The 13,632-nt window shown below is 40.6% G+C and overlaps 1 protein-coding gene across 1 annotated transcript in view; it reads left to right on the forward strand.

Annotated features, from left to right (window-relative positions):
• Window positions 1-13,632, forward strand: part of LOC126091984 (peptide methionine sulfoxide reductase MsrB-like) — an 89,975-nt gene that overhangs the window by 53,511 nt on the left and 22,832 nt on the right. The window contains exon 3 of the mRNA XM_049907352.1: window positions 5,817-5,893. Coding sequence (XP_049763309.1) covers window positions 5,817-5,893 — 77 coding nt within the window. The remainder of the gene's footprint in view (window positions 1-5,816; window positions 5,894-13,632) is intronic.

Below are 13,632 nucleotides of genomic sequence, written 5' to 3' on the forward strand. Positions count from 1 at the left end.
TTTGGTGAAAACGAACGAGCACGCAAAACGTGTGAGTATGTCATCCATTGATGGGGCAGGATATGCATCAATGACAGACTGAGAATTGACCGTGACCTTAAAATCGCCACAGATGCGTAAAGCACCATTTGGCTTCTCGAGTATCACGATAGGCATTGCCCAGAGACCATGCGCGACATAAGAAATGATGCCTTTGTCTTGTAAGCGGCAAAATTCGACCTGGAACCTGTCTCAGAGAGCAAAGGGGACCGGGTAGGCCTTTAAAAAATCTACGAACAGCATAGGGAAGAAGCTGAATGTGCTTGGTGAAACCCTTCACCCCTGATGTGGAGGATGAGAACAATGTTTCGTATTTGCTGAGCAGTGGGGCGAGGAGAGTATCCGCTGAGGGAATCAGCACTGCTTGTACTGCACCATGCACTGATAAACCCAGATGACCAAAAAGTCCACACCCAGAAGGTTAGAGCACCGGGGGATCCGACCACCAAAAACTAAGCAGTAAAGGAATGACTGTTATAAGAAATTTGTGTGGAAAAAATGCTGTCGACTGATATAGAGTGATTACTGAGACTGCACAAGGTGTGATTGCACGGCAATAAAGCCGGCGAGCCCAAGCGTACCAGGTCCTGAGTTGCCGATTCATGACGAGCCTGTGCATCCATAGGAAGCATGGCATCTATGCAATGTTTCTGCAAAACCTGACACACCACAGCGATATGGCCTGCTCGGCTGCAAGCTGTTCATCTTGCTCGCGGGTGGGGTCACTTCGACTGTTGAGTCCAGAAACAGTCTGGACAGGATGGAAGCTGTGTGAAAGACTTCCTGTCACACCAATGGAGTGATGAGACTCCCAGTCAGTGCTAGGCAACTGGCGAGCTGCGAAAACAGCTGGATCAAGATGCGGTGGTTGTAGCCAGTGAAACTGTTCAAACGCATGAACGATCGGCAGACAAGTCTTGAGGGATGGGTCCTGTAACTTCAAAATATCAGCCTGAAGACCCTCATCTATTGCGTGAAACACCACCATATCACAAATGAACAAAGAGGCATAAGACTGCTTGCAGGTGATGTTGGTGCATCAGAATTTACAATCATGGGAGAGACCCTGGAGCATCGTAATCCATTCCCGATAAGTCTGACCAAGTGACTTACAACAAGAAAAGAGAGTCTGACATGTATTTCTGCACCAAAGTACTCAAAAAGGCAGCCCTTAATATGAGCAAATGAGAGATTGCAAGGGGACTGCTCCGGATCCAATTGTTGAATTAAACAATACACCTATGGACTGTCTGTTGCTAAAAAAAAACAATGCCCGACTTTGATTTTCATTGTGGATCCCACATGCTAGTAAATGTTGTTCCAACCATTCAAAATAATTTGACCATGGTTCGACAGACCTATTGAAAGCTGGAAATGTTGGTGAAGCCATGTGCAGAGTGTGCAATTTACCACCTGCGGTGGAACCAACTCTATGAGCTACCTCTTGTAACACTGGCGAGTGAGAATGCATGAGTGCAGCCTGAATCTGCTGTAGAGTTTCCACCAAGGACTGAAGAAGTTCCTCCAAGTAGGCCATTTGGTTCGAAAATGAAAATCCCATCCTCGTTGACAATAACTGTAGTGTCTGCGGTCAGCAGGAAAGAACTAACAGTCAATATGAACACACTTTATTATAATTAAAGGTAAAAAAACACCTTCTTGGCATACAACTAAGTTTCAAATGCAAGAACAAGAAGAAAACCCCACAACTCTTGTGGTGGCAAACCAGATGAGGAAACAAGACAATGGAAGAAAATACTGACCAAAATCTACTTTACTGATTACACAATACAACGTGCTACTACAAAGCTAAGGCGATTGTATACAATGCTAGGGCCAGCGTAAGTACTGGCCGGATATGTTCCTAGCAGTAGGTAAACACTGCCGTTCTAACAGTCTGGGCGTACTTATAAAGCAGGGTCAGCAGAGTGCTACATGAGTCACATGAGTTCCGATTGGTGAAACACTGTCACATGTTGTCTGGTGAAGTAGTTTTGTGTTTATTTGGAAAGTCTGTTTGTTTATATCCGCTTTCGATGTTTCTCTCCGCGCTCCCGCAAGGAGGTCGGCAACCCATCTTGCGTGTCCATTGTGCGGGCCCTCTGAATAAGGGGCCACTGTGACAATTTGCTTGCATGTGTGAAGACCAGCAGCTGCTGTTATTAAATTTAAGACATTTCTAGTCACAAAACTGAACTGCAAATCTGAATGAATCATAAAGTTTGCTGCCATTTTGTAGATGATCGTATGATGCCAAGATTGATTGTGATTAAAGTATTAATTTCCACTGTTTTACACCAAAGTAAATTTTGTTCTTTGGTAAAATCCTCTGAAGGTTCCAGTATGTCAAACATCTGAATCTCCACAAGATTTTGCTGAAGTACTACTTGTTATTGTCAGTTGGCAACTGATTACCATGTAGTTGATGGCCTCGTCCTTATGTAGTCATGCTACCATGTTGATATCAGTAGTATTCAATCTGTAACCAAATTAGGCAATGTTTTCATCACGTCTCAACTATTTCATCTCTGCATTGGCTGGGTACCAAGCTGTACTGAACTGCAAGCTGCTGCCTGTATTGAGGGTGTTGTTTGATACTTTAATTTCAGGCAGTACTTTTATCATGCTATGCCAGAGGTAATTTTTTTCATATGATGACAGTTGTATTTGAATAGACGTCCATTTTGCAAAGTATTGACTTCCCAAGTGCAGCTCAGCACAACTTGAGATAGGTCATTTGCAGGAATTTTATACACTACACTTTTGTTTCTGGTTTAATAAAGTACCATCAATTTTTTTTCACTTTATATTTTGAATGTGTTGTTTGTCAACATGCAATACATGGGTTCAACTTTTTTTTTTATAACACACTGTAGGATGCCAATGGATTTAATTCCTGGTTGCAAATGGTCCTTTTAATTAGACAGTAGAGACTTCTCCTGGAACAGGTTACTTCAGTTCCATGTCCTTGCTTCTGTTTTATTTTATTTTACTTTATACACTCCTGGAAATTGAAATAAGAACACCGTGAGTTCATTGTCCCAGGAAGGGGAAACTTTATTGACACATTCTGGGGTCAGATACATCACATGCTCACACTGACAGAACCACAGGCACATAGACACAGGCAACAGAGCATGCACAATGTCGGCACTAGTACAGTGTATATTCACCTTTCGCAGCAATGCAGGCTGCTATTCTCCCATGGAGACGATCGTAGAGATGCTGGATGTAGTCCTGTGGAATGGCTTGCCATGCCATTACCACCTGGCGCCTCAGTTGGACCAGCGTTCGTGCTGGACATGCAGACCGTGTGAGACGACTCTTCATCCAGTCCCTAACATGCTCAATGGGGGACAGATCCGGAGATCTTGCTGGCCAGGGTAGTTGACTTACACCTTCTAGAGCACGTTGGGTGGCACGGGATACATGCGGACGTGCATTGTCCTGTTGGAACAGCAAGTTCCCTTGCCGGTCTAGAAATGGTAGAACGATGGGTTCGATGACGGTTTGGATGTACCGTGCACTATTCAGTGTCCCCTCGACGATCACCAGTGGTGTACGGCCAGTGTAGGAGATCGCTCCCCACACCATGATGCCGGGTGTTGGCCCTGTGTGCCTCGGTCGTATGCAGTCCTGATTGTGGCGCTCACCTGCACGGCGCCAAACACGCATACGACCATCATTGGCACCAAGGCAGAAGCGACTCTCATCGCTGAAGACGACACGTCTCCATTCGTCCCTCCATTCACGCCTGTTGCGACACCACTGAAGGCGGGCTGCACAATGTTGGGGCGTGAGCGGAAGACGGCCTAACGGTGTGCGGGACCGTAGCCCAGCTTCATGGAGACGGTTGCGAATGGTCCTCGCTGATACCCCAGGAGCAACAGTGTCCCTAATTTGCTGGGAAGTGGCAGTGCGGTCCCCTACGGCACTGCGTAGGATCCTACGGTCTTGGCGTGCATCCGTGCGTCGCTGCGGTCCGGTACCAGGTCGACGGGCACGTGCACCTTCCGCCGACCACTGGCGACAACATCGATGTACTGTGGAGACCTCACGCCCCACGTGTTGAGCAATTCGGTGGTACGTCCACCCGGTCTCCCGCATGCCCACTATACGCCCTCGCTCAAAGTCCGTCAACTGCACATACGGTTCACGTCCACGCTGCCGCGGCATGCTACCAGTGTTAAAGACTGCGATGGAGCTCCGTATGCCACGGCAAACTGGCTGACACTGACGGCGGCGGTGCACAAATGCTGCGCAGCTAGTGCCATTCGACGGCCAACACCGCGGTTCCTGGTGTGTCCGCTGTGCCGTGCGAGTGATCATTGCTTGTACAGCCCTCTCGCAGTGTCCGGAGCAAGTATGGTGGGTCTGACACACCGGTGTCAATGTGTTCTTTTTTCCATTTCCAGGAGTGTATTTGTAGAAAACAAGATTCAGTATTTTTTATTTAAAGGAGTTAACATTATTCACTTCTTAAATCCCTTTCCAATCTTCTCATGTAATTTATCTCTAAACATGATACTAATCTTTGGTTATGTTTATGATGTGAACCAAACTGCTTTGTATGTTCTATTGTTAAATTTTGACTTTTATGATCAGATGAACCATTTACTGTTGCTTCTACATACAAACGGCTGTAGTGCAGTGGTTCCCAACCTGAGGGTAATTAGCCCCTGAGAGGTAAAATGAAATTTACTGTGGTGTAAAAACTAAATGATTTGATTCTGTTTCAGTCACGAAACTAAATTATTTTCAAAAGATCAGTACTGTTTTCACAGTTTTATAAGACTCTGATATTGATTATTAACAAAAATTACTTTTTCTCAGTTAGTTACACAATGGAGGTTATAGGTTCCTCACACAGTCCACCCACTACACACAAATGTGCTTTGTCCCGTACATCACTGGTGATAAAAGTGAAGCAATAAGCAACAAATGCTAAATATCTCAAGAAAATGTCTTCTTCAAGTTGTAGTTAGTACATGACTGGTCCAGCAATTGCTTCATTACTCACTTTGAAAAAGATAAATGAATTAATTGACAGCATGACACAGCAGTAACTACATAAGCACTATAGTGCTGTATACTGTATTATTATTATTGCTATTGCTGTTAGTGGCTGTGGTCAGACACAAAGCATTAACAGCCTGAAGTTTTCTAGTTTCTGCCAATCCAGAAGTAAGGAGTGCAGCAACCAAATGATTTGTGAACAGTAAGTATAGTGCACACACATTAACTTGTTTGGGGGGGGGGGGGGGTGTACTAACTAATGTTTAACTGTGCTCAGGGGTAATGGTCTAAGAAAGGTTTGGAACCACTGTTGTCATGGCTGTTGCATAATGATCTTCAATCTCCGTTGGGAACTTGCTTAAGGAAAACAATCCAGATCTAGACAGCAAGAACTCTATGTGTGTGCTCAGTCATTACTGTTATACAGAAAAATCAGTGTTAAAAATCGTCAATTAATTTCTCATAACCTTAGTAATACTCTAACTGCATGACAAAACTTAATGTGTTCCCTGCTAGTGGCGTGTAAATTGTCAATACAACTAGCTTTGGTGTTTCTAGATTCACAGCTGAGACAGAGCATTCACATAACTGTTCAGCATGATATTTATTAACTTGTTGGGCATGGCAGTTTGTGGTGTGATCTATGTAGCATCCCTTATTACCAGAAATTGATGCTGCTCATCATAATATATTGTTTTGTAGATAGTTCATAGTTCAATATGTATTGATATTTTAAGAAGTTTTTTCATTTTTTCCTTCAGCCTTTTAGTAGTTCTTTGAACAACAACAAAGCACCAGGAAAATACACTTGTGTTTGCTGTGGAAATGTCCTATTCACGTAAGTAAATGTAACTTTGAAGTTTCTTTGTATATAACTAAAAAGCTTGTTGTGAATATCTGTCATTGATGAAAAGGGTTTGTTTTCTGCACACTTTTTTTTATAATTTTAAAACATAGGTATGAAGTGTGATGTGTAATTGTAGCATATTGTAAAGAGGTCTTAATTACTAGATGAGCCTACTGAGGAACTGGTTATGCAGTGCTACAATGACAAGCTGTATTTTAGAGCAAATTTTAGTCAGGAATTCTTAGGGTTATCGAAGACACCAATCTGAAATGAAATTGATTTTTAATTGTAATTTCCTTTATTCCAGCAGACTGTGTTTTGTCTGTTATTCTAGAACTACATAGCTGTAAAGTGTTAGAAGTTTGGGTCAGGTAATTAGTGGTTCTAAATATTTTCATTTGTGGATTACTTAGAAAATATTTTTTCAGGTAAATAATTTTTTCTCATGGAAAATGGTAAATCTAGAGCATATAATGGAATTCTAGTCTTGTAGCCTGCATTCTTCTCTTTGTTCCATATGCTTGTTAATGCTATGCCATATTAAGCCAGTTACTTTTTTTCTAAATGCAGAAAGCCACCTGTAATATATTAATTACAATTATTATTTTGTTCATGACTTCTACCATGACTAAGTAAGTTGAATTCATTTTCTAAATTCATTCTGACTTTCAAAACACAAAAGTATCATCAGGTTAATGTAAATGATTCATTCAAATTAGTTTTTAAAATCACAATTCTTAAATGTGACGTCTGCCAGTGACTCTATCTTAGTGCCATGTATTTATTAACAATTTATTAATGGCTTTTGGGCATACCTATATAGTCGGCCTCAGAACTATAAAAATGATAATTATCCATTACATTAATTTTAACCAAACTCAAGTCAGTGATCTAAGAAAATTAACATACTTGCAGGGTTAATTTGCTTTGTGATGTTGACTGCTGGTTGTGAAATCATTATATGTTCTCCTAAGACTTACAATAATTAGATACCAGAGAGTACTGTGTATTGCGGCATTGTGCTGGGGAGGTTCTTCCTACAACTTAATCTGCATGATCTTCTTTCAATCTGTTGAATTACTTGTTCATTTTTTGACATGTTTTGATGACACACATACAAAAGCATATTCCAGGATTTCAGTCTCCTTTTTTTAAAGTTATGGTTCTATTCTGAATAGTGGCTTTTAGTTTGAAGAGCTTTTGTCTGATTTGTTGATCATTCTGGACTTTGGCGCGTACATAAACTGTTGTGATGATGATACTGTTGAATTGTTATGAAGGCCAACAGTGTGCTCATTCCTGTGGACACAAACACACAATGAGAAATCCCATATTTTCTCCCTATTTTCTCCTGTAAAACTGAAAACAGAATGTGTACCAGATACATGAGGCTGATTGACCATTTGTGAGTGGTGAGTCACCCTGGCGTAAGGTAAACTACTATCGTACAGATCATTCAGGCTTTCAGCATGTTTAACGTGATGCTTTCACAGGTGTGTACTCTGAATTTCAATAAATACATGGAGGTGACAAAAGTTATGAGATTTCTCCTAATATTGTGTCAGAGCTCATTTTGCCTGGCACAGTGCAGCAACTCAATATGGTGTGGACTCAGCAAGTTGCTGAATGTTCCCTGTAGAAATATTGTAAAAGTGTTGCTGGTGCAGGATTTTGTGCCTGAATTGATCTCTTGATTACGTCCTTTGAATTTTGGATGGGATTCATGTAGGGCAATCTGGATGGCTTTATCATTCACTCAAATTATCCACAATTCTTCAAATTAGTTGGGAACAATTGTGGCCTGGTGACTTGGAGCATTGTCATCCGTAAAAATTCCATCATTATTTGGGAACATGAAGTCCATGAATGGCTGCAAATGGTCTTTAAGTAGCCAAAAATAATCATTTCCAATTAATGATTGGTTCAATTGGGCCCAGATAATTCCATGTAAACACAGCAAACACCATTATGGAGCCACCGCCACGGTGTAGAGTGCCTTGTTGACAACTTGGGTCCATGGCTTTGTAGGGTCTGCACCACACTCAAACCTTACCATCAACTCGTACCAACTGAAATTGGGACTCATCTGACCAGGCCATGGTTTTCCAGTCATCTAGTATTCAACCTACATGGTCAAGAGACCAGGAGAGGCACTGCGTGCAATGTTGTGCTATTCACACTGTCTTAATGGATATGTCTTCCCCTCATGAACCATGGACCTTGCCGTTGGTGGGGGGGCTTGCGTGCCTCAGTGACGGAGAGGTATCTGTTGAGAGGTCAGACAAATGTGTGGTTCCTGAAGAGGGGCAGCAGCCTTTTCAGTAGTTGCAGGGGCAACAGTCTGGATATTGACTGATGTGGCCTTGTAACACTAACCAAAACGGCCTTGCTGTGCTGGTACTGCGAACGGCTGAAAGCAAGGGGAAACTACGACCGTAATTTTTCCTGAGGGCATGCAGCTTTACTGTATGGTTAAATGATGAAGGCGTCCGCTTGGGTAAAATATTCCGGAGGTAAAATAATCCCCCATTCGGATCTCCGGGCGGGGACTACTCAGGAGGACGTCGTTATCAGGAGAAAGAAAACTGACGTTCTACGGATCGGAGCGTGGAATGTCAGATCCCTTAATCGGGCATGTAGATTAGAAAACTTAAAAAGGGAAACGGATAGGTTAAAGTTAGATATAGTGGGAATTAGTGAAGTTCGGTGGCAGGAGGAACAAGACTTTTGGTCAGGTGAATACAGGGTTATAAATACAAAATCAAATAGGGGTAATGCAGGAGTAGGTTTAATAATGAATAAAAAAATAGAAGTGCAGGTAAGCTACTACAAACAGCATAGTGAACGCATTATTGTGGGCAAGGTAGACACGAAGCCCATGCCTACTACAGTCATACAAGTTTATATGCCTACTAGATCTGCAGATGATGAAGAAATTGATGAAATGTATGAGGAGATAAAAGAAATTATTCAGGTAGTGAAGGGAGATGAAAATTTAATAGTCATGGATGACTGGAATTCGAGAGTAGGAAAAGGGAGAGAAGGAAACATAGTAGGTGAATATGGATTGGGGGTAAGAAATGAAAGAGGAAGCCGTCTGGTAGAATTTTGCACAGAGCATAACTTAATCATAGCTAACACTTGGTTCAAGAATCATGAAAGAAGGTTGTATACATGGAAGAATCCTGGAGATACTAGAAGGTATCAGATAGATTATACACTGCTAAGACAGAGATTTAGGAATCAGGTTTTAAATTGTAAGACATTTCTAGGGGCAGATGTGGACTCTGACCACAATCTATTGGCTATGAACTGTAGATTAAAACTGAAGAAACTGCAAAAAGGTGGGAACTTTAAGGAGATGGGACCTGGATAAACTGAAAAAACCAGAGGTTGTACAGAGTTTCAGGGAGAGCATAAGGGAACAATTGTCAGGAATGGGGGAACAAAATACAGTAGAAGAAGAATGGGTAGCTCTGAGGGATGAATTAGTGAAGGCAGCAGAGGATCAAGTAAGTAAAAAGATGAGGGCTAGTAGAAATCCTTGAGTAACAGAAGAAATACTGAATTTAATAGATGAAAGGAGAAAATGAAGCAGGCAAAAAGAAATACAAACGTCTCAAAAATGAGATCGACAGGAAGTGCAAAATGGCTAAGCAGGGATGGCTAGAGGACAAATGTAAGGATGTAGAGGCTTATCTTACTAGGGGTAAGATAGATACTGCCTACACGAAAATTAAAGAGACCGTTGGGGAAAAGAGAACCACTTGCATGAATTTCAAGAGCTCAGATGGAAACCCAGTTCTAAGCAAACAAGGGAAAGGTGGAAGCAGTATATAGAGGGTCTATACAAGGGCGATGTACTTGAGGACAATATTATGGAAATGGAAGAGGATGTAGATGAAGACTAAATGGGAGATACGATACTGCGTGAAGAGTTTGACAGAGCACTGCAAAAAGTAAGTCGAAATAAGGCCCCAGGAGTAGACAACATTCCATTAGAACTATTGACGGCCTTGGGAGAGCCAGTCCTGACAAAACTCTACCATCTGGTGAGAAAGATGTATGAGACGGGTGAAATACCCTCAGACTTCAAGAAGAATATAATAATTCCAATCCCAAAGAAAGCAGGTGTTCACAGATGTGAAAATTACCGAACTATCAGTTTAATAAGTCACAGCTGCAAAATATTAACGCGAATTCTTTACAGACGAATGGAAAAACTGGTAGAAGCTGACCTCGGGGCAGATCAGTTTGGATTCCGTAGAAATGTTGGAACACGTGAGGCAATACTGACCCTACGACTTATCTTAGAAGAAAGATTAAGGAAAAACAAACCTACGTTTCTATCATTTGTAGACTTCGAGAAAGCTTTTGACAATTTTGATAGGAATACTCTCTTTCAAATTCTAAAGGTGGCAGCGATAAAATACAGGGAGCGAAAGGCTATTTACAATTTGTACAGAAACCAGATGGCAGTTATAAGAGTCGAGGGGCATGAAAGGGAAGCAGTGGTTGGGAAAGGAGTGAGACAGGGTTGTAGCCTCTCCCCGATGTTATTCAATCTGTATATTGAGCAAGCAGTAAAGGAAACAAAAGAAAAATTCGGAGTAGGTATTAAAATTCATGGAAAAGAAGTAAAAACTTTGAGGTTCGCCGATGACATTGTAATTCTGTCAGAGACAGCAATGGACTTGGAAGAGCAGTTGAACGGAATGGACAGTGTCTTGAAAGGAGGATATAAGATGAACATCAACAAAAGCAAAACGAGGATAATGGAATGTAGTCAAATTAAGTCGGGTGATGCTGAGGGAATTAGATTAGGAAATGAGACACTTAAAGTAGTAAAGGAGTTTTGCTATTTAGGGAGTAAAATAACCGATGATGGTCGAAGTAGAGAGGATATAAAATGTAGACTGGCAATGGCAAGGAAAGCGTTTCTCAAGAAGAGAAATTTGTTAACATCGAATATAGATTTAGGTGTCAGGAAGTCGTTTCTGAAAGTATTTGTATGGAGTGTAGCCATGTATGGAAGTGAGACATGGACGATAACTAGTTTGGACAAGAAGAGAATAGAAGCTTTCGAATTGTGGTGCTACAGAAGAATGCTGAAGATAAGGTGGGTAGATCACGTAACTAATGAGGAGGTATTGAATAGGATTGGGGAGAAGAGAAGTTTGTGGCACAACTTGACTAGAAGAAGGGATCGGTTGGTAGGACATGTTCTGAGGCATCGAGGGATCACAAATTTAGCATTGGAGGGCAGCGTGGAGGGTAAAAATCGTAGAGGGAGACCAAGAGATCAATACACTAAGCAGATTCAGAAGGATGTAGGTTGCAGTAGGTACTGGGAGATGAAGAAGCTTGCACAGGATAGAGTAGCATGGAGAGCTGCATCAAACCTGTGTCAGGACTGAAGACCACAACAACAACAACCAAAGATAACATGAAAGAAGTGAAAGGTCATCTACAATTTGTACAGAAACCAGATTGCAGTTATGAGTGAAAAACATGAAAGGGAGGTAGCAATTGAGAAAGGAGTGAAGCATGGTTGTAACCTACCCCTGTGTTATTCAGTTTCTACGTAGAGAAAGAAACATGCTGTAATCCCCCCTCCTTCCTGATTCCAGTTATTGTCCAAAATAAGCAATGTATTTTATGAAAAATCTGAGAGGAGCGAAGATTACAATAAACTTTCTAGTTTACTTAGCTGTTTTTTGTAGAGTTGGCTCCAGTTCTTCTTCTCTAGGGTTTGATTCTTGAAGCTGAAATTCTCACATTTTAGGTCCTCATGGTTGAATTGGTGTAAATAAATTTGAAGATTGTTGTTGCAGAATTTTTTTTTGTAAAATTAATATACTTTATCACATTTTAGTATATCATACAGTCTTATGAATTTTCACATTAACAAATCCAAAATTACATTATTCTCTCAAACTATAAAAATACGTCCGACCACATCAGAGGCACGCTTATTACTAGTCCATTCTGTGGGAATAACATATTCCAAAAGGTTTACAGTTTTTCTTGACAAATTAATTTCTATTAATTTAGATTATTATTTCATAAATGAATCCAGAAATAAACATGGTAAACAGTGCTAGATTGCATAATTAGTAATAAAAATTTTAAGTGTGCTAATAATTTGTAATTTCAAATATTTCTAAAAAACAATTTTAACTGTACTTTCAGAGCTAGTACTTATCAATTGTAACATTGAAAATAAAGAAATTTCCTTTTCATAAATTTCAGATTGAAATATAACATATTGCCTAGAAAATTACATGAAAGTTTTCAGAAAAGCAACTGAGATAATACTGACCTGTCCAAGATTTGAAAAATAATACTGGTATCGACAACTACCAGTGAGGAAAAGTAATGCTAGAGGAGGATGTCCCATTACAATTGGAAACAAAGAAAAAATTGAAAAAGAAAGTTCAGGGGAAAAAAACAAAAATTTTAAAGCTTACAAATGACATTGTAAAATGTGCAGCATGTGTTTAGGCTGGCTACAGAGACTCAGATTTTTGCAAAATAAAGTGTCTTATAGAAGACAGCTGACATGCGGACACATCACTGGGACACAGAGTGTGCAGATGCCAGGGAGCCGGGGACACTAAATGTAACTTGCTATAATGATGGAATGTTTCAGAGAGAAACTTCCTTGGTGGGTTTGTGTGTTTTTTAGCATGGAAAAGAAGAGTGTTATGGAACAGTCAAAATAACAATATAATAGCCAATTTCTTGTTTTGATTGTAGTAATGGAAGGATGTATTGTTGTTGTTGTTGTTGTCTTCAGTCCTGAGACTGGTTTGGTGCAGCTCTCCATGCTCAAGCTTCTTCATCTCCCAGTATTTACTGCAACCTACATCCTTCTCAATCTGCTTAGTGTATTCATCTCTTGGTCTCTCTCTATGATTTTTACCCTCCACGCTGCCCCCCAATGCTAAATTTGTGATCCCTTGATGTCTCAGAACATGTCCTACCAACCGGTCCCTTCTTCTTGTCAAGTTGTGCCACAAACTCCTCTTCTCCCCAATTCTATTCAGTACCTCCTCATTAGTTATGTGATCTACCCATCTAATCTTCAGCATTCTTCTGTAGCACCACATTTTGAAAGCTTCTATTCTCTTCTTGTCCAAACTATTTATCGTCCATGTTTCACTTCCATTCATGGCTACACTCCATACAAATACTTTCAGAAACGACTTCCTGACACTTAAATCTATACTCGATGTTAACAAATTTCTCTTCTTCAGAAACACTTTCCTTGCCACTGCCAGTCTACATTTTATATCCTCTCTACTTCGACCATCATCAGTTATTTTGCTCCCCAAATAACAAAACTCCTTTACTACTTTAAGTGTCTCATTTCCTAGTCTAATTCCCTCAGTATCACCCGACTTAATTCGACTACATTCCATTATCCTTATTTTGCTTTTTCTGTAAATGGAAACTGATTTTAACTGCTCATGGCCCAAATGGAATATTCTATGCAAATAAAAAGATTGTAATGCATTCTAGGAACATTATTGCAGCTGATTCAGCAAATGCTTTTATTTATTCAAATAGTTCCAAACCTTCCCTCAGCTGCTTTTTTTTATAATTAATAAATGTAATCAACATTAATTATGCTGTGTTGTCCGAACAAGACACATCCAGGGCAAAATTACCACAGGCACAAAGCTGTGAGCTGGTGCCAGTGGCACAGAGACTCGTCTCTTCGTCAC

The sequence above is a fragment of the Schistocerca cancellata genome, chromosome 1 (assembly GCF_023864275.1).
Source record: "Schistocerca cancellata isolate TAMUIC-IGC-003103 chromosome 1, iqSchCanc2.1, whole genome shotgun sequence".
Lineage (NCBI taxonomy): Eukaryota > Metazoa > Arthropoda > Insecta > Orthoptera > Acrididae > Schistocerca > Schistocerca cancellata.